The sequence below is a fragment of the Rissa tridactyla genome, chromosome 1, assembly GCF_028500815.1.
Source record: "Rissa tridactyla isolate bRisTri1 chromosome 1, bRisTri1.patW.cur.20221130, whole genome shotgun sequence".
Taxonomy (NCBI): domain Eukaryota; kingdom Metazoa; phylum Chordata; class Aves; order Charadriiformes; family Laridae; genus Rissa; species Rissa tridactyla.
In genome coordinates, this window is record NC_071466.1 from 30,064,392 (window position 1) to 30,082,723 (window position 18,332).

Here is an 18,332-nt window from a genome sequence, read left to right on the forward strand (position 1 = left end):
CTCTCTGCTTCAGAGGGGTTTCAGCTACACTTGCATCTAAGTACTTATTCTGTAGTGGAAACTAGCAATGGATATGGCCTAATTGTTTCACAGACTTTGGGATTTCCACTTTCTCTTATCAAACATTTTTTTTTTAAATTTACTTTACAAAAATGAATCAAAAATGTCCTGTATCTCTCCCTCACCTTTGTCCTCCACTCCCAAACAGTTCAATAACTAGTGGTTCACATTCAAATCATAATGAAGCCAGGTTCAGCTCCTTCTCTTCTATTCTCCCAAGAGAGCACCTTTTCCTCTGGGGTCTTAATGATTTTGAGATGTAAATCTCTCCTGTCAGAACTATTCTGCTTGGGGTAAATAATTAAATATCCACTGGAGAACAGAAGTGAACCTGGGTCTCCCTTAGCCCAAGCTATTTGCTTTACTTGGCACCTGCTTCTTCTGTCTCCAAACAAAAATTCAATCCTGAAGCTGAAAAGTCCCAACAAAAGCTTCTTTGAAACTGGTATATATTAATGAAAAAGTTTGAGGTTCAAGGATTTTGTATTTATTTTTTTTTTCATTAAAAAACTCCAAAATTCTATTTGGAAAAATTTGTATCCAGCTCTGTGTATAGACTCCCTGCCCTTTGACTGTTTGCTGCACCAGTTTTTCAAACCCCAAACTTCTACTTGATAAAAGGTGGTGTTTATGTACCCCAGCAGGAGGTAGCTGCAAGAACCAGGACTTTCTGAACGCCCTTCCTCGCCATGCCATTCAGCACGGGGATGAAAGCACCCTGTCTCTTTCTTTATTATTCCACAGAGCCAGGAATGACTTTACTTCCAGAGCTTCAGTTTGAGAGGGGAAAAAAAGGGAAAAAAATCCCTTATCCTGAATGGAAAGTCTGACAGAAGATATTGCCCTGAATGCTTTGCTGAGATGTATAAGGATATTCTGTATCTGCCTCAGTCAAACAGGGTTATTGCGTTTAACAATCCTAGATCCTCAGCTGCTATACACTGGCATCACTCCATTAATTTTAATATCACTCTATCAGTTTACACTAGCTAATCATCCCTACCAAATGTTTAATAAATGCCTAGAAGTATTGCCCACTCTTCCCCCCACACAAGTATATCACTCTCTTGATTTTCTCTTTCTAATAAAATCTCAGTTTTTCCTCCTGTTGGTCTCTGCATTTACTTCTTTCCCTTGCTGGGTTACACAGTGATGTTTTATTCTTGAAATTCACCATTCATGCTAGTTCATGTCATTTATTTTTATTTCTGTCTGAATCACTTTTTGTCTCTCTCCACTGCTTTTCTAATATTAATTTTAATGTGTTTTTTTCAGTGTTTCTTTCTTATGGTCTATTATTGGCTTGTTTCAATGTCATCCTCATACTTATAAGCTTCCTTTTCTGGCTATTTCTTTCCTATCTACAAGTATGACAGCTAAGTGAAGCATATTTTGCTTTCACAATGCAGATACTGGCCAACAAGATCAGGATATTGCAATAAGCCTGATTAGAAACTTTCCACAAAGAGGATAAGATCCACTCATCAGCTTAGGAATTTTGAATTTATTTTATATGTCACTCTTGTTTTTTATTCTATATCTGTACACCCCTGTGAACTTGTTCCTCCAAGTGTATGTGGCAATTAAACTGAATGCCAGGATATGACAAGTGAATATGGAGGAAAAGCCTATCCTTATTACTTAGTTCTCAAGAAACTGGGAAGAAATACAAACAAAAGGTCGATAGATTAATGGTCCAGCAAAGAATTGTATCATATTCCCTGGTTTCTTTTAAATGAATGGAAGTTTTGCTACCAGGGTCAACAGCACGAGGACTATAACCCTCCCTTCTTCCCCTTACCCACACATGACACTCCCATACTGTCATTTAACACTCCTCTATCTGAGTTCCTAACAGACTTGAATACATGTGCATTCACCAAATCCCTATGGCATAGGGAAAGTGCCATTATCCACTTTTTACTCACCATAATTTTCTTTACGTTGGAGTTGGCTAAATGCAGTCTAGTTACTGAGGTACTGACTCACTTGCTATGGGAAATGCAGAAAACATAACTAGAGAGATTTAGTTGTTGGTGGGTTAGGTTGTTGCCTGGTTCTTTCCTCTGACAGTATAGACAAGCTGTGCTGCTGACAGGTATCTCAACTGGTTAAAGCTAGGAGGGACAAATTCAAATCTGGTTTACCCATTGCAGCTACCAGAGAAAGTCTGTGGCTGAGATATTACACAGGCATCTGCTGAATCCAGGTGCAGGGCTATTCTTCCTCCCCTTGTGTGTCTTTTCGCCTCTTTTTTTCTAGAAATTTCACTGCTAATCACCACGATTTGAATAGGGTACCAAGGCGACTCTGAAATAACTCTACCTGTAAATTCAAGTAAGTAATTCCAAGTAAATGTTGTTACCTTTCAAAATGTTTTCTTTAATGAGAACGGCTTTTGGTGAGAATGCTTTTATGGTAATCCCCTTTCATTACATGGAGACAGAGAGAGAGAGAGAATATCCCATGACAAATACTTTAAACATGAGTCTGTGGTTCATGGTACGTCAATGATAGTTGAACTGTGACACTTGAGCTAGAGATCATCAACCACACCTCTGGGACTGGTAGACAAGTATGCACATTTGAACTCTCATACATGTATTGCTTTTAATCTTTCTTGCATTATCTCTAGATGGGGCACAGGTTCATATGGTTCATATTGTCATTGCACAGGAATATGATGATGCTTTCTCTTCATTCAAATACATTGACACGAATGTAAGAAATAAACGTTCTCTGCTAGAATTGTTCTCTAACTCATATGCACAATATTTGACAGTTTGGATGCTCTGTAAGGCTAAGACTCCTTTATATAGCAAAGAGGAGGACTATTGACAGAGTAAAACACAGGACTCACCCCTATTGTTCCAAAACTTTCAGGCTTTCTTCTGATTTTTTTCTTGCAAAGGTGTCTCCATAACCATTTGATAAGATACCACAGAGACTTTGGACTTGGTATGACATTAAAAGGAGTGGGCAGAGTTCCTCCTTCTTCAAAGTAACTCATCCAGAGTTTTGTTCGAGCAAACTTCCACTCGATGTCTGCATGATCCTGCACGTAAGAAACACAACACCAGCACAGATGTTGCTGTAATTACGGAGGTGAAACAAACCTCTATAAAAAACTGAAAACCTAAAACTACAACAACCTTGAAATACTAATGAATTTTCTTGTTAAAATACTGGCATCTTCTTTTGACAGAAAGACTTTAACACAAAGCAAAGCTAAGCTCCTTTACTTCAGTAAAGAGATGTTAGATATATACAGTATATATCCACTTTTAACCTTCTTTCCTTGCTACAGGCTTTTAAATAATTAAGTCACTCAAACAACAAAGGATAATTACAAGGAGAAAAATGCTACATTTCTGGAAGAGGTGTTTTGTTAGCAGCTCATCATCATTCCACACAGATCACTCCAATTGCTCTGCTGTGTAGCAGCTTCAACAAATCTGTAAGTCTCACGCACTCTCTCAGTAATTGACAGCCCCAGAAATTCACAAATAGATTATCCAACAGATCATGAGGCTACTTAAAAGTGTTGAGTCAAGTATCTTTTTTTCCTCCTATTTTGGAATTATATATTTGGAATAGGTTGTGGGGGTTTTAATTAATTTTTATTAGAAATTTTATTTCTTTTGGATTCTATATAATATTGTATAATGTTGAAAAGTTTGAAAAAAAAAATATCAAAACTAAAGTCCATGGAGAGATTGCTAAATCCTAGCAGCTGAAGAAGAAGTTTAAATCACTAATATTAGGTTTGGACAACAAACATAGCAGGCAAGAACTTAAGCTACAGGTCTAGCTCTAGCCTTTAATATTTAGCCAGATATTCAGTAATCAAAACAGTAACTTAGAAGTCGTAGTAGGAAAAGTATTCTACTTGCATCTGAGTTTTGATGAATGCTAGTACGTTGTGATATTGTGTACCAGACTTTGCCAACTATCATTATATAAACACATGTAGTCAGTATTTCTTTCATGGAAAAACCTTGGATTTTCCAGATTAGAAAAAAGGCACATTTTAAAATCTTAAGACTGTGAAGCTTTCTTTTATTTGTTTGCTTTCTGCATGATCATATTTGAATTATCATTTGATGAATCAGTGTTTATTTTCATTAGTCTCCCTAATAGACAGCTGAGAAATAAAAATAAGCCAATGGCTCTGATAAGGATAAAGACAGTTTTCATTAAAGGAGAAAACAGGACACTGCTGAATAAGAATTCAAGACCTTTTGTTTGAATTGCTGATGGGTACAAAACTGTCCATGAAACATGGGCATCCAATTTCTATTAACTGTATATTCACGCTTTAAAATGTTAATAAATATAATGTAATAAAAATGAAGCAGAGACAGAGCAATTTTTGGCAGCATCTCTTTCTCAGGAGCGAGCCTGCACAGTGCAGCTTGGGCAGGGCTGTAGCCCATGTCACTTGCCAGCAGCTTCAGGACACCCTTCTCAACCCACGACCTGGCTTCTGCAGGAGGACCACCTTCCCCATTCAGAGTTGTGGCGAAATTCCCCTCTTCCCAATCCAGCCAGGATCTGGTTTCTGTGTCCTTCCAGAACAGTGCAAAAGAATTAGAACAAATCAGAGAATTTGTCCCAATATCCCATCTGTAAAAAAGATTTACTGCCAGGAAAATGGGATGTAGGAACAAAGAGAAGGAATATATGATAAATGATCTAAGGAGAGGGAACAACTTACAGCAATAAGTTGGTAAGAATTATTCATCATGGCAATTAGCATGTTGAGTAGAACAACCAGAGAGATTACATTATAGGTACCAAACATGGTGGCCCCAACAAATTCAGTAAATTCATGCCTTGCTTTCACATTGGTCACATAGAGATTGATGAGTCCAAATATAGACCAGAATAATGACTGCAGCGTTTCAAATAATCTGAAAAACAAAATCCAAAAGGAATAGCTGTATAATAACAATACACGTACTTTTCAGATTGTTCAGTTTTTCCTCAAACACACAGAAGTCCTTGACTTGATTGAGATGAATGATACTTATCACACTATAGGCAACATATATGGAATATCTTTCTAGGGAAACAATGGCTTAATGTTTCAAATCTGAGCCTCTAGATATGCAATACTGAATCTATAAATAAGCCTGTGAGTAAAATAAAAAAGCTGATTTTGTTCAAACTTCTGAGGGATAAATAGAGTTTTAAATATCTTATTTTGGACACCTGCCTCGAAGTATTTTGACCCTTTGCCTTGACTGTAGAGGTAGAACGAGGATCCAAAAGTAACTCAATGACGGTGTTTCACCAAGATGTTAAAACAATTATGGTAACCTTATACCTACTTGGTATTGTCAGTTTACGCAATTTCTACTTTGTGTTGAGAGCCATTGAGATGAAAGGAGTTGTATAATTAGAAGGACATTATTATCATTAGCATATGTTTTGTTTTTCAAAGAATGGAGTAATTAAAAAGACAAAATGCTGCTCTCAAATGAAATTTATGCTTTTATAACTAAATGATATGATATTCCCTTAGAGAAGTTTGGGACAACAGCTAGGCAGCGAAATAACAATAACCAACTTCTTTAAAAAAAAATCCTCTGTGACTAGATAGCTCAACATATTTCACTTTTGTACAATGTTCATCTACACTATAGTGTCATAAGCATGGGCCCTGGTTACCCAGTTGCTCCTGAAAAGTTTGGGGCAAAATTTTCTGCTTGTCTTGTCCAATATCTGAGATGAATTGGAGTGAGTTTTCCCCATGGCCTCTCTCTTGCTCCTTCGCCCTGGCACCAGAAGCAGCTTACCCAGACAGGACGTGTGGGCCACCAGTGCTGTCCCCACTGCACCCGGAGCAGGGAGGCTGCTGAACTGCAGGGACTTGTATCACCCTGGGACGTCCTGCACACTGGGACCGGTTGTTCAGAATTGGGCAAAACTTAACCCTTCAATCCCTTTCCTACCATCATGCAGTACCATCTGTGAAACATAACTTTCTCATGCAACCCAGTGCAGTGCTGGCTGACAGAGATACCTGAGAGGGCTGTATTTTTTTACTTATAGAAACTCTAGGTCCCATCTCTCCACTGCTGTAATACAGTGTCTATGAGTGGTAAAGTACTGCTCTGGAGTCTCTTGTATGGTTTAGAGTTGTCTGAGCACAAATGGAACAACCACTGTTCTCCCCTGCTCACAGCTGCAGAAAAGGCTCATAAGGCATCGCAGTTTGCCTTGTCCAAAGCAAAAAAAGCTGGCACTAGTATCAATAGTCCTCACTATTTTACAGGTGAATAATATTGCTTCCCTCAGTTTTCAGTTCTGAAAAATTTCCCTGTGCTTTTCTTTTCTGATCACACAAAGTTTAGACCTACATAAGATGTTATTAATATACAAAATAAATATGCTGTGCCTGAGCAAGGTTACTTGATTAAGGTAATATAAAAAGTGCTATTTTTATAAAATTATTTGACAAGGAAGCCATTGGTAATAAATATATTACAAAAACAGCCTTGATACGATTCATAGAAAGTAATAGGGAAAAAAGTATTTATAGCAGGAGTTTGATTCAGATTGGAAGTTGAAAGATGAGACAGAGAATTAGTGTTCATTTGGTAGTGTTTTGGTACTATAGATGAACTACAGCACAGAGTAAAGTAAAATTGATTTTTAAGTGAAAGAAAAATAAATAAACTTTGAAACAGAAATTAGAATACAGCATTTGATTATGTGGAGTACTCAGGGTCAGTAGAAGCCTGGACTGAATGTTTTTCCCTGCCTCAGTTTATCACATTTACAAGGAATCTTCATGTTTTACAACACCAAACTTGATTAATGCCCACAAGTAGACACAGAAGAAATGCAGAGCAACAGCTGCCTGGATAAACAAGATCTGATCTGGTGACCTTTGTTCCCTTAATTCTAAATATGTACTTTCTAATCTCATATTATTTCCCCTTCCTCTTTATTTTATCCTTTTATCGTACAGATTTCATTGTGGTATGGGATGAGGATTATTAGAGATTAGAGAGTGATGTTGTGTTTTTTTTTATTAAGGTGACTTCAGATATGTCTGTCAGGACACCACTGCAATACCAATAGAAAACAGACAATCTCTTTCCTGTAAACAACATCTAAGTTATTAAAATACTGGGGGCACAGGGGGAGAATAGAAATAGATCATCCACTTACGTTGAGAATGCATTATTCTGCTTTTCACATCGTATTCCTTTGCAGTTGCCAGGTTCATTTGTGTCATAGTAGAAGTACAGCTGGTTCAATCCATTTGCAAAAGCTAGCAGCACAAGGCAGTATATAAAGAGAAACTTCAAAATGTCCAGCAACATTCTTCCTAGAGATATCTGCAGAGGTCCCAGGTGAGAATTTGCAGTGAATAATGAGATCAAGCGTAGGGAGCTAAAGATGTTTGCGATTGCAAACAGGGCCTCAGCCACCAGGGTTGGATGCCACATGTCCCAGCTCTCCCGTGGAACTGACCCACTATACTGAAAACAAGCAGAAGGGAAGAAATTACTCCTTGTTTACTGCATAAACAAGTATGTCAGTTTCTTTACAAGCTGTTCAATTAATTTTCAGGTAGCACAATGCAACTAAAAATCATTTGGAAAGCAACATGTCTTCAGGAGAGTTTTTTATTTTAGCAAAACCCATGTAATTGTCCTTCATCCCTATCTGCAGAATGGTCTATGCTTTCTAATTGTCTGTGTTCCGCATTTGGTTATAATTTTCACAGTAGCAAAAGCAAGTCTAACAATTCTGACAGAGTAAAGGGAACAGTTTTTGAACACCTGGGTTTTAGAATTATTGGAACTTTCAGCGGTAAAATCAGGTAAATTAGTTCTTTGGAGAACAGTGCAGATATGAAAATGATGGATAGGAACCCACAAGAACTTTGGCAAGTTGGAAGAAAACATTTAATCAAGGAATAAGTATATCACTTAATCACTAACACTGGACCAATGATGAAAAGGCTGTTTATTAATGAACCATGGCAAACTGCTTGTGTGCTTCATTATCAAAGAATCTGATCCCTGTAACTGTGACGCTACTGTTCAAGCTCTACCAAAAATTTTCTTGAAGATGAAAGATGATAATTTGAGGCTTAGCTACTGTGACAGATTCATTATTATTTATTCAATCTCATTAATCTGTTTTACAGAACATATCAGAGGACAGAATCTATGCTATGAAGCACCATGGGATAATATATCAAGTAGCTTTCAAACAGGGACTATGGCGCAGTCTGTATTTACCTACTCTAGCCAGATGCATCCTTCAGAGCTGCTAAGCATGCCCTCAGTAATAAGGAAAGGGATTCTTCGTGTAATTGAGGCCAGACACAAAAAACATAGCCAAGCATCACAACATTTCCGCACCTCGCTCACCCTCCAAAGAAGGGTGGTTTGGGACTACCTGAACATACATAAGTCTGTGGAACCCAAAGAGATGCATCCCAGAGTCCTGAGGGAATTGGCTGATGTAGTTGCCAAGCCACTCTCCATGATATTTGAAAAGTCACAGCAGTCCAGTGAAGTTCCCAGTGACTGGAAAAAGGGAAACATTGCACCCATTTTTAAAAAGGATACAAGGGAGGACTATGGGAACTACTGACTTGTCAGCCTCACCTCTCTGCCTGGGAAGATCATGGAACAGATCCCCCTAGAAGCTATGCTAAGGCAAATAGAGGACAGGAAGGTGATTAGAGACAGCCGTCATGGCTTTCCCAAGGGCAAGTCCTGCCTGACCAGCCTAGTGGCCTTCTATGATGGAGTGATTACATCAGTGGAGAAGGAAAGAGAAACAGATGTCACCTTGCTGGACTTCTGTAAGGCATTTGGCATAGTCCTCCACAACATCCTCCTTTCTAAATTGGACAGGTATGGATTTTATGGGTGAACTGTTCAGTGGATGAGGAATTGGTTGGATGGTCACATCCAGACAGTAGTGGTCAATGGCTCAATGTCTGAATGAAGATCAATGATGAGTGGTGTCCCTCAGGGGTCTGTATTAGGACCAGTGCTGTTTAATATGTTCATCAATGACAAAGACAGCGTGACTGAGTGCACCATCATCAAGTTTGCAAATGACACCAAGCTCAGTGAGGGTGAGACACCTGAGAGATGGGATGCCATCCAGAGGGACCTGGATAAGCTTGAGAAGTGGGCCCATGCTAACCTCAAGAGACCAAGTGCAAGGGTCCCCAGTATCAATACAGGCTGGGGGATGAGGGGATTATAAGCAGCCCTGCCAAAAAGCACTTGGGGGTACTGGTGGATGAAAAGCCAAACATGAGCCAACAATGTGCTTACAGTTCAGAAAGCCAACTGCATCCTGGGCTGCATCAAAGGAAACGTGGTCAGCAGGTTTAGGGAAGTAATTCTGCCCCTCTACTCTGCTCTGGTGAGACCCCACCTGGAGTACTGCGTCCAGCTCTGGAGCCCTCAGCACACGAAAGGCATGGACCTGTTGGAGCGAGTCCAGAGGAGGGCCACAAAAATGATCAAAGGGCTGGAGCACCTCTCCTGTGAAGAAAGGCTGAGAGGGTTGAGGTTGTTTAGTGTGGAGAAAAGGGAGACCCTATTGCAGCCTTTCAGTACCTAAAGGGGGCTTATAAGAAAGAGGGGGACAGACGTTTTGATAGGGTCTATACAGATAGGACAAGGGGTAACGGTTTTAAACTAAAAAAGGGAATATTCAGACTAGATATAAGGAAGAAATTTTTTACAATGAGGGTGGAGAAACACTGGAAGTGGTTTCCCAGAGAGGTGGTAGATGCACCATCCTTGGAAACATTCAAGGTCAGGCTGGATGGAGCTCTGAGCAATCTGATCTAGTTGAAGATGTCCCTGCTCCTTTCAGCGGGGGGTTGGACTCAACCTTCTTGAAAGGCCCCTTCAAACCCAAACCATTTTATGATTCTGTGATTCTACAATTCAAATTGCAGATGGGAACTGGGCATTGTTTTGGACAGTGCTAGTTGGCACAGGACCCCACCATGCCAGGCTTGCTCTAACCAACTGATAACACAGGTGATACAGTCCCAGTGTCTGACAGCAGTCCCTGGCACAGTTTTATTTTCTCATATACAAGCAGCAATAGCATCTGACATTCTTGTGGTTTTGGCAATGAGAACTGCAAAACTGGAGAACAGTAGTCCATTGAAGAGTTAAGAATTACTCATCCTTACATTTCAACCACCAGTGATATTTGTTCTCTACAGAGCAGGGAATTAAATCCAGACCTGCTGGAGTCACAGGTCAGTACTCTCTTCATTAGACTATCTTCTCCCCTAATGATTATGCTGTAAAATCAAATCTTACTGCATTTGACATTGTAGCTCCAAAAGAGATGCTGTTCTCCCTCACCTAGTATTGCCCTTCAGTCCAACTCCGATTAACTGAAAATCAGTGATGAAGTAACAGGCAGTAGAAAACATAACTGAGTTACCAGCTAAGAAATAAAAGGAAGAAGAAAATGAAGAAGAAAATTTTTTCAGTGTTTATTGAGAAAAGAGAGGTGAGAATTCCTCAGCATGTTTTCTATAATGTCTTATTTTGAATAATGTTATACAGTATATTACTGTGAATTCTGATGGTGCTTTACAACCCTGGTATGTGAAAACTTTGCACCTATTAAATAACTAGGAAGAGCTGTCAGTACAAGCAAAGATTATGTACTGAACAGTGCAGTAGATACTCAGATTAGGGAAAAGTACACAAGGCCTGTTGTGGGAATAAGGTAAAATATATTAATGAAAAAAATTAAAGAAGATATTTGAAACTAGGAAGAGACAGTTTTTGGTAGGCAATCAAAAGCATCCAACTGCGGACATATTTTAGGTGAAGGCAAGTGGTGACATATTCCAAGGACGTTAAACAAGTAGGGGGAGGGGAGAAAATCTAAGGATATACCCTTCTGAGAAAAACACAAAACTACAGGACAATGAATAAGGACAGCATAGGATATAGTAAGAAAGCAAGGATCAAGTTAAACCAATCAGGTGCGGCCAGACACATCTGTGCCTTCTGTCACCTCCTTTTACAGTCAGCAAAGAAAAATGGGCATTTCTAGAGTCGTAGGAAAGCAGATATCCCAAACAGGTCAGATGAGCTGCTCTTTAACTTCCTCTGTTTCTCTTCATTGATTATTGGGGTAGAGGAGAGTGTATCTTAGAGCTGCCGTCTGACAAGATGAATCCAATGTCACCTTTTCTAGAAGAGATGATGTTAAGAATCAAGGTGAGAAGAAAGGACTTTACCTATGATCTTCTGAATTGACACAAAACTGGTGTGTTAAAACAGTCAGAAAAGATCTAATGACCTCCTAGTTGTAAAAGGGAAATCAAAGGCACAACTGTATTATTTCAGCTTAACTGATTGCCTTCCTTGGGCCCAAGTGCTTCCTGCACATGTGGATACGATGCAAAAGGTCTCATGGCTGTAAGCAGAGAGTGAGGGCTTTCATTTCAGTTTTGAAGAGACATGATTTAGGAGACTGATTTGTCTGAAAAAATAGTGAGAAAGATGAAGGCCTGAGAAGTAAGTTTGGAAATGATCTGTGAAATATACTAGCTGAAAGAAGACAGCAAATAATATAAAGAAAATCATGAGTATAAAAGGGCTCTGACAACAAAACCCTATTCTTTCCACTAGCTAGAGGACGCTGAAAAGAAGTCCAGAAATATCAAAGAAGAAACAGGAGAACAAAGAAGCACATATGTGAAAAGGAAAAGAAAGCAGAGGAGCAAAATGACTAGGCATATTAAAACAGCAAAAATATGAAAAAAAGAAAAACTGTATTTTAGGACTAAACAACACAAAGCATGAAGAATTGAAGTATTTCTTCTGTCACTCATGCTTGTTGATGTCCTTCTGTTCTATATAGAATAAATAAATGGTTATTGTTCTAGGGAATGGAAAACGGTAACAGCAAATACAGCAACGCTGAGCTTGTTGTAAATCATGATGTTGATTCTTTGCAATCTTTCTTTCATTATTTTGTGACCCTGATGAATTTCTGTCCCCAGTCCAAAGGCAAACACAACCTTTTGACATGTAACAAAGCCAACCATCATTTAATATGTTTAAATAATGCCTATCATTGGCTCGTTGGCTGAAGGAAATGTACACAGCACATCAATGGAAAATTAAGAAGAGCAGAAAACAAATTTAGCAGCATATAAACAGTAGAGTTTCAAGGCAAATATATGATGATTATGCGATGTCGCCCAGGGAATACAAGACAATAATTCTTGATCCTTAAAGGAATTCAAATGCAAATCTGCTATCAGAACCATTTGTGAGGAAAAAGCTGAGTGATCACAGTTGTCCCATGAGGACAAAAATAATGAACTGTAGATCTCATGAAATCACCAGAAGAGATCAAATAGACATATAGATTGGGCTACCTGAATGTTTAATGGGTGGTTGGATCTTCATCAAATGTGACCCCCTTGTTTCTGATAATAAAAAGAAAGGTTAAATAATATCCACTTCAAGAAAAGAACTTTTAATCCTTTTCTGAAAGGTCATATGCGAATGTGAACCCTTCCTATTTTAAAATGTATGTCCCAATCTTTGCATTCATTATGCCGAATTTCAGAGCAGCAGCAAGAAGAGTGGGGGGAGTGCAAAGAGTTTTAAATCAGTGATTGCATTGAGGAATTGAACCTATAATTATTCAGGGGGAAGAGGGGATAATACTCCTGTGTAAATGGACATTTGGTTTGTGAATCTGGTGAAACATCAATCAAAACCATTTTAGAATGCAAATATATGAAGACGTTAGCTTCTGCAGAACTGGCAGCAGAAAGAAATATCTTATTTACTACTAAACAGAACAGATCTGACACAATGATCATTAAGCCAGTAAATATGGACATAAATAATGTCTTTTTAGTTACTTTTCAGAGTTCTTGCCTTGAATAGGAACCTGTTTCCCTACTAGCTTTTCATGCCAGTGGCTGAGACACGTAAACAGTAAGGTGAACTTGCGTGCAATCCCTAGCAGAGTTGGAAACAAGTAGCACCAGGTTCAATGCTCAGGTTTAACAACCATTTAAGATAAAGCAAGCAGGATCTGTACATAAACTGGCATTGCACCTACCTTTATGCAACAGTACAAAATAAATTATCTTCCCAAAACGTAAAAAGAAACATTTTTTCATAGAGCACAGTGACTTCTACTTATTTTTACAACCCTCCATCAAAACAGATGTGTTGCTTAAAATCAGTCATCTATAGAATATGTGACAATTCACTATTTGTAATCACATTATTTATTGGGGAGACAGCATCTTCAGTGGATATACTAGATAGTTTAAAAAGGCCTTGTGTTGATATACAATCAGAGACAAAAAGCACAATGCTTTGAAAAATATGAGAAGTATTCTTTTTATTTGAATACTGGCAATGAAATAGATAACTTGGAGTTATCTTAGCAGTTCTCTCATCCTGAAATTACACTCTTTGGTGTATTTTACACTATTCCATCAGGTGCTGTAAATACCCATTTGCTTAACTACAGTGTCAGTCAGAGAGCCCCAAATGGGCAATAAACACTACGTTTTTCTCTGGGAACATCTATCACACGGGACAGCAGTACGAGGGCAACTCTTATATTTTTATTCAAGGGAGTTCATTAAAATATTTTACGAATACATCTAAGAAAACTGGGCTATAGATTTGATTCAATAAATACAGAAAATCTGTATTTTAGAAAAACCTGCCTTGTAAGGTTTAGGAAATGAAAATAAAGGCTTTACATCAAAACACACTGGTTACTTTTGGTATCCTTTTAATCTCATCTGGCACAGAGGTGGGGAACTCTGTTGTAGATATTTGAAGGAAGCATGGCTGGGTATTAAGCTACACTTGCATTACTTCGTTCATTACATCATCATGCGTTTCTATTGCCTACCACAACTGAGGATCTTTTAAGGAACAAAAAGTATTTGGGTGCAACACTGCACATGCAGTAAGAAAACCAATAGCCACAGAACCAAAGATAGTGCTTTATGCACTGTGTTGATTATGATTGGCACGCAAGCTCTAATTTGAAGAGTAATGGATGCACATTATCCCAGCTACTGTCACCTTGGAGTCTGATTACCGTAAGCAGATGCCGTCTGGGAGATGGAAGAATTATAATATCTTCTAATTAATATTACTCTAATGTGAATAACTGGTCATCTCCAATGCTTTGGAAACATGCATTTTCAATTAACTGCTCACTTTGTTACATGGACAGTGGAATGAGTATTTGTTTTCCAGTCACTTTATGGTAAGGCATCCTTTTTTGTAAAAAGGCTTTTCATCAGCTTTAAATGACAGCTCTCCTCACGCTTTCGAGCATCTTGTTCTTTTGGGCAACAGCTCTGAATTTCTTTGAGCGAGAAGACTTCCAAAGGTTTGCAGCCAGAGAGCCGACATGCCAGAAACCTTCCGTCACAGGAGATGGCTGGTGTGTCAAGAGATCACAGGTCTCTGCTAAGCCCTGCCCCTGATCGGCTGACCTGTAGACCCTTGTGAATAGACACAAGATGATATGAATTAGTGGTTCATATGTTCCTCTATACTTATGGCAGGGCTGCAGCAGGAAGATCTGCTGTTTGAGGATAGGGATCTGTAACCAGCTACTTGACTTGACTTGCCTCCTCTTCTTTTCCCAGTCAAAAGGATCTTGGCAGGGGAGAAACTCTCATTCCATGCATGCAGGGCAGCTGGTGGCAGGGAACTTGAAAGAGCTGAAACACAGTGCTGATCACAGCGGCCAGTAAAAACCGGCTTGTTATCTTTACTTGGATGTGATAAGAGCTCCAAGACAGATGCTAAGAAATGCTTTCATTTCAGTTCAGATGTGGTTTCCTTGCGTTTGAGACCATTTTTTGATGAAAATATTTCATTTCATGAGGAATTTCTATCATATTATGGATTAATGTAAAATACATACAAAATGCAACGGGTTCCATGGCTTTGGAAAGAAGGGCTGCTTTACTAGAAGATACTTCAAACAGTGGGAATATAAAAATCTTCGTAAGAAGTCCATTAAAAGGATGAGAAAATGAACATGCCCAGCCTCATGTGACCATTTTATCCCCTTCAGCTTTACTTTTTCAAGTTGCACTTATCATAAATTTAAAAAAAAAAAAATAAAAATCTTGCTCTCTAGCTTTCTTTTCTTCCCTAATTTTGACTAAATATTTTTCTTGTTGCCCCGTCTGTAAATTTTGCATGGCACATAAAATTGTATTAGGGGCAATAATTTCTTACTGAGAAATAGGCAAAGACTAACACAGAACATAATTTTGTGCAAACATTATTAAAAATTACCAGTGATTTTCATTTTCCACAAAAATGACAGTATGACTTTTCAGGATCAAGTAACAAAAGATTGCCTGGGCCAAGAAGAAAAAAAAAGTATAAATCACAATGTTTTGTTTGCTCTCATCCTGGTTTGGCTTATTGTCATAGATGCAGAAGATTCAATGAGCACATCATGTATTTCTTGTGTTGCTAAGCCTGAGAACCTCCAAATACAGAAGAAAGTTTGAAAAAGCTTGATTTCATTTATCTTACATATTTTTCTGAATTTTTAAAAAAGTTTACCTTTGAAAATGCAACAATTTTCAAAGAGACTGTTGCTAAGTACAAGGAGTTCATTACAAAATCCATGAGGTTCCACCAATCATGAATGTAGTCCTGTAGTCCACCATCCCACATCTGTTTAATTTCACCCCAGATAAAACCTGTAAATAGAACATATTTCATTAAGCATGAATATTAAATAAAAAAGGCTGTGACTATTCTAGACACTTATCTCACAACAGATCGATTCTCCTTATATTAACTATAAAGGGAAGGTGGATAAGTGCTCTAAATTACACATCTAGTTAGGTGAAATTTTATCTTCCCATTAATGTTTCCGGAATTACTTTGTTAAGCAAAACCAAAAAAAAAAATCATCTGCTGGTACAAGGGAAATTTCTTTGTCTTTCTTCAATCTCTTTTCCCATCATATCCTAATAAGTATAAAAAGGGTCTTAAAACCAGCCACCACTGCCAACTTTGTCCTTGGTATCTGCTGCAATATAATTCAAACTGGAAAATTCATGACTGCAGGAGTCAATCCAACATATTAATTTATTTCAGTTGGAACCCACACAATAAGGAAGAGAATTTCTATTGTTTTTGTTAATGCTGAACTAAAGTCTCCCTTTCCCATATCAATGAGTAGTGTCTCCAGCACAATATTTTTTGTTGATTCCTTCCTTTGGGACATGAAGGAATGGAAACTGTTTTCAGGTATGCAGAGCACACATTGCACTGGACACAAAGTGATACAAAAATATTCAATCCCAATAGGAAATTTTGCAAGTTGTCTGACATGACCTAAGTTTAACGTCTCCAGAGACAACTGTATGGAGACGATTTAAGGCTATAAATGTTAAAACTTCTCTGAAGAAGATACTCCACATTATCGTATAACATGGTACGATACAACAACACGGAACATTTAGATGTATATGTCATATTATTATCTACAGAGCTTTTTTGATAACAATACCAATAGAGCTTTTAATTTTTCATAGTTAATTATTTTCTTAAAGGACTTTCTTACTTTTGTGCTCATTAAAGTGACAAAATTCACCGCAAAAGAGACCAGTCTCTCACATATAGATGTCAAGATACAGTTCATCCAACATGGCTTTTCTCCACCCGATTATCATGTTTCTTTAGAAAATGTTGAATAGATTTTGTGCAAGGGACTACAGAGTCTTGCATGACTCTAATCTGGGCTTAATTCACCTTGAACCTTCACATTTTGTCTCAATGGTCTTCTAGTTGACTGCATGGAAAACTCATGTCATCTCTCAAACATGATCCCTAAGAAGTAATTCTTGGTCTATTCTTTGTGCCAGGTACATTTTTGAGTTATTTGGAAGGCAGGGGGGAGATGGATGAGAGGAGTACAATTTCATTTTGTAGTGTTTTGGCTTGAGTCTTCCTGACTCCTGATGGCTTTCAAAATGAAAGGTTCCCTTCCTCACTATCTTCTCCCCTCAAATCTCAGCCACATGTTCCCATCTTGTTTCTGTGTGTCATCATCAGAAAACATGAGCTTCAGGAGTATCTAAAACATCTGACTGGTCCAGCAACTTTGATTTTTGTAGAGTTCATTTTCAGCCATTCCACTGCCACTATTTCAACATTCTGCAGATCTGGGGGAACACATTCTAAGAAAAGACCATGGTGGGTGGGAACACGTAGACAGGAAAGTCGGATATGCCCATTTTAGTGTCTACAACAGCCTAGATAGGCTGATTGCAGCTCTCTCTTTAGGTTAGCAGGTAAAACTCATATACAAAATATAGCACTGTTAAGAAGCTAACATTTATTGTCGAGCTGCAATCAATTGTGATGAGTCACAGTGTGAAAACAGTTGAACATTATTGCATGGCAGGGTTCAATATCCACTAACAGGGTCCACTGTTGCTGCTAAATGCCCAAGAGCCATCACAAAGGGAACTCACCTTCACAGGGCTACTAGGCAGGCTCCTAAATGCCTGCCCATTTCAGCCTGTGAAATTAATTAACCACTTACTCTTCAAAGAGCTGGTCACTCCTGACACACAGTATGAACACGACGACAGCGGGTCTGGCTACCCCTTCCCTCCACAGTCCCCTCCAACCTTCAACACACCATTCATGTAACGGCAAATATCCCTGCTTGCTCTTCTGCTACCTTTTAGGCGCAACATGTTAAGCATGATCAGGTCATAAAAGCAGCTGTTTTGTGGGCTGCAATATACCCCACACTTTTCAGACACTGCTCTGAATCACCCCTGCTCCAACTGCAGAACGGCACATAAAAATAACCATTGTGTCGCAGGAGGGTGAGGAGACCTGGCTCCAGGCTGAGAGGAGATCTGGAGCCAAAGGCTGTGTGATACGGATACAGCCCCTAAGCCTTAGTGTTAAGAGAACAGTTCCTCAGTCTTCTTTTTTATTTAATAATACAGATGTAGCCCCAGGATCTTGACACTGGGAAGATGCTATGGCACAGAAAGCAAACAGCTGCACTGAAAAAAAATCCCCAAGTAAAAAGGCTTTATGGAAATCAATACACATTCATAGAATTAAGCAAACTCTTTTGTAATTCTTCACACTTAAGCATTCCCTTTAAAATACGCTTTAAAAGCAGAGCATAAATAGGTTGGGATGATTAATAAGATGAATGCTTAAGTGAGAGGCTGTAGGTTC

The 18,332-nt window shown here is 38.6% G+C and overlaps 1 protein-coding gene across 2 annotated transcripts in view; it reads right to left on the reverse strand.

Annotated features, from left to right (window-relative positions):
• The window catches only part of TRPC4 (transient receptor potential cation channel subfamily C member 4), a 158,795-nt gene that overhangs the window by 12,596 nt on the left and 127,867 nt on the right, over positions 1-18,332 (reverse strand). For both annotated transcript variants that reach the window (XM_054188031.1, XM_054188032.1), the window contains 4 exons: positions 15,678-15,817; positions 7,243-7,556; positions 4,778-4,973; positions 2,921-3,115 (listed from right to left, as the gene is read on the reverse strand). In XM_054188031.1, the coding sequence (XP_054044006.1) occupies positions 2,921-3,115; positions 4,778-4,973; positions 7,243-7,556; positions 15,678-15,817 (845 nt within the window). The remainder of the gene's footprint in view (positions 1-2,920; positions 3,116-4,777; positions 4,974-7,242; positions 7,557-15,677; positions 15,818-18,332) is intronic.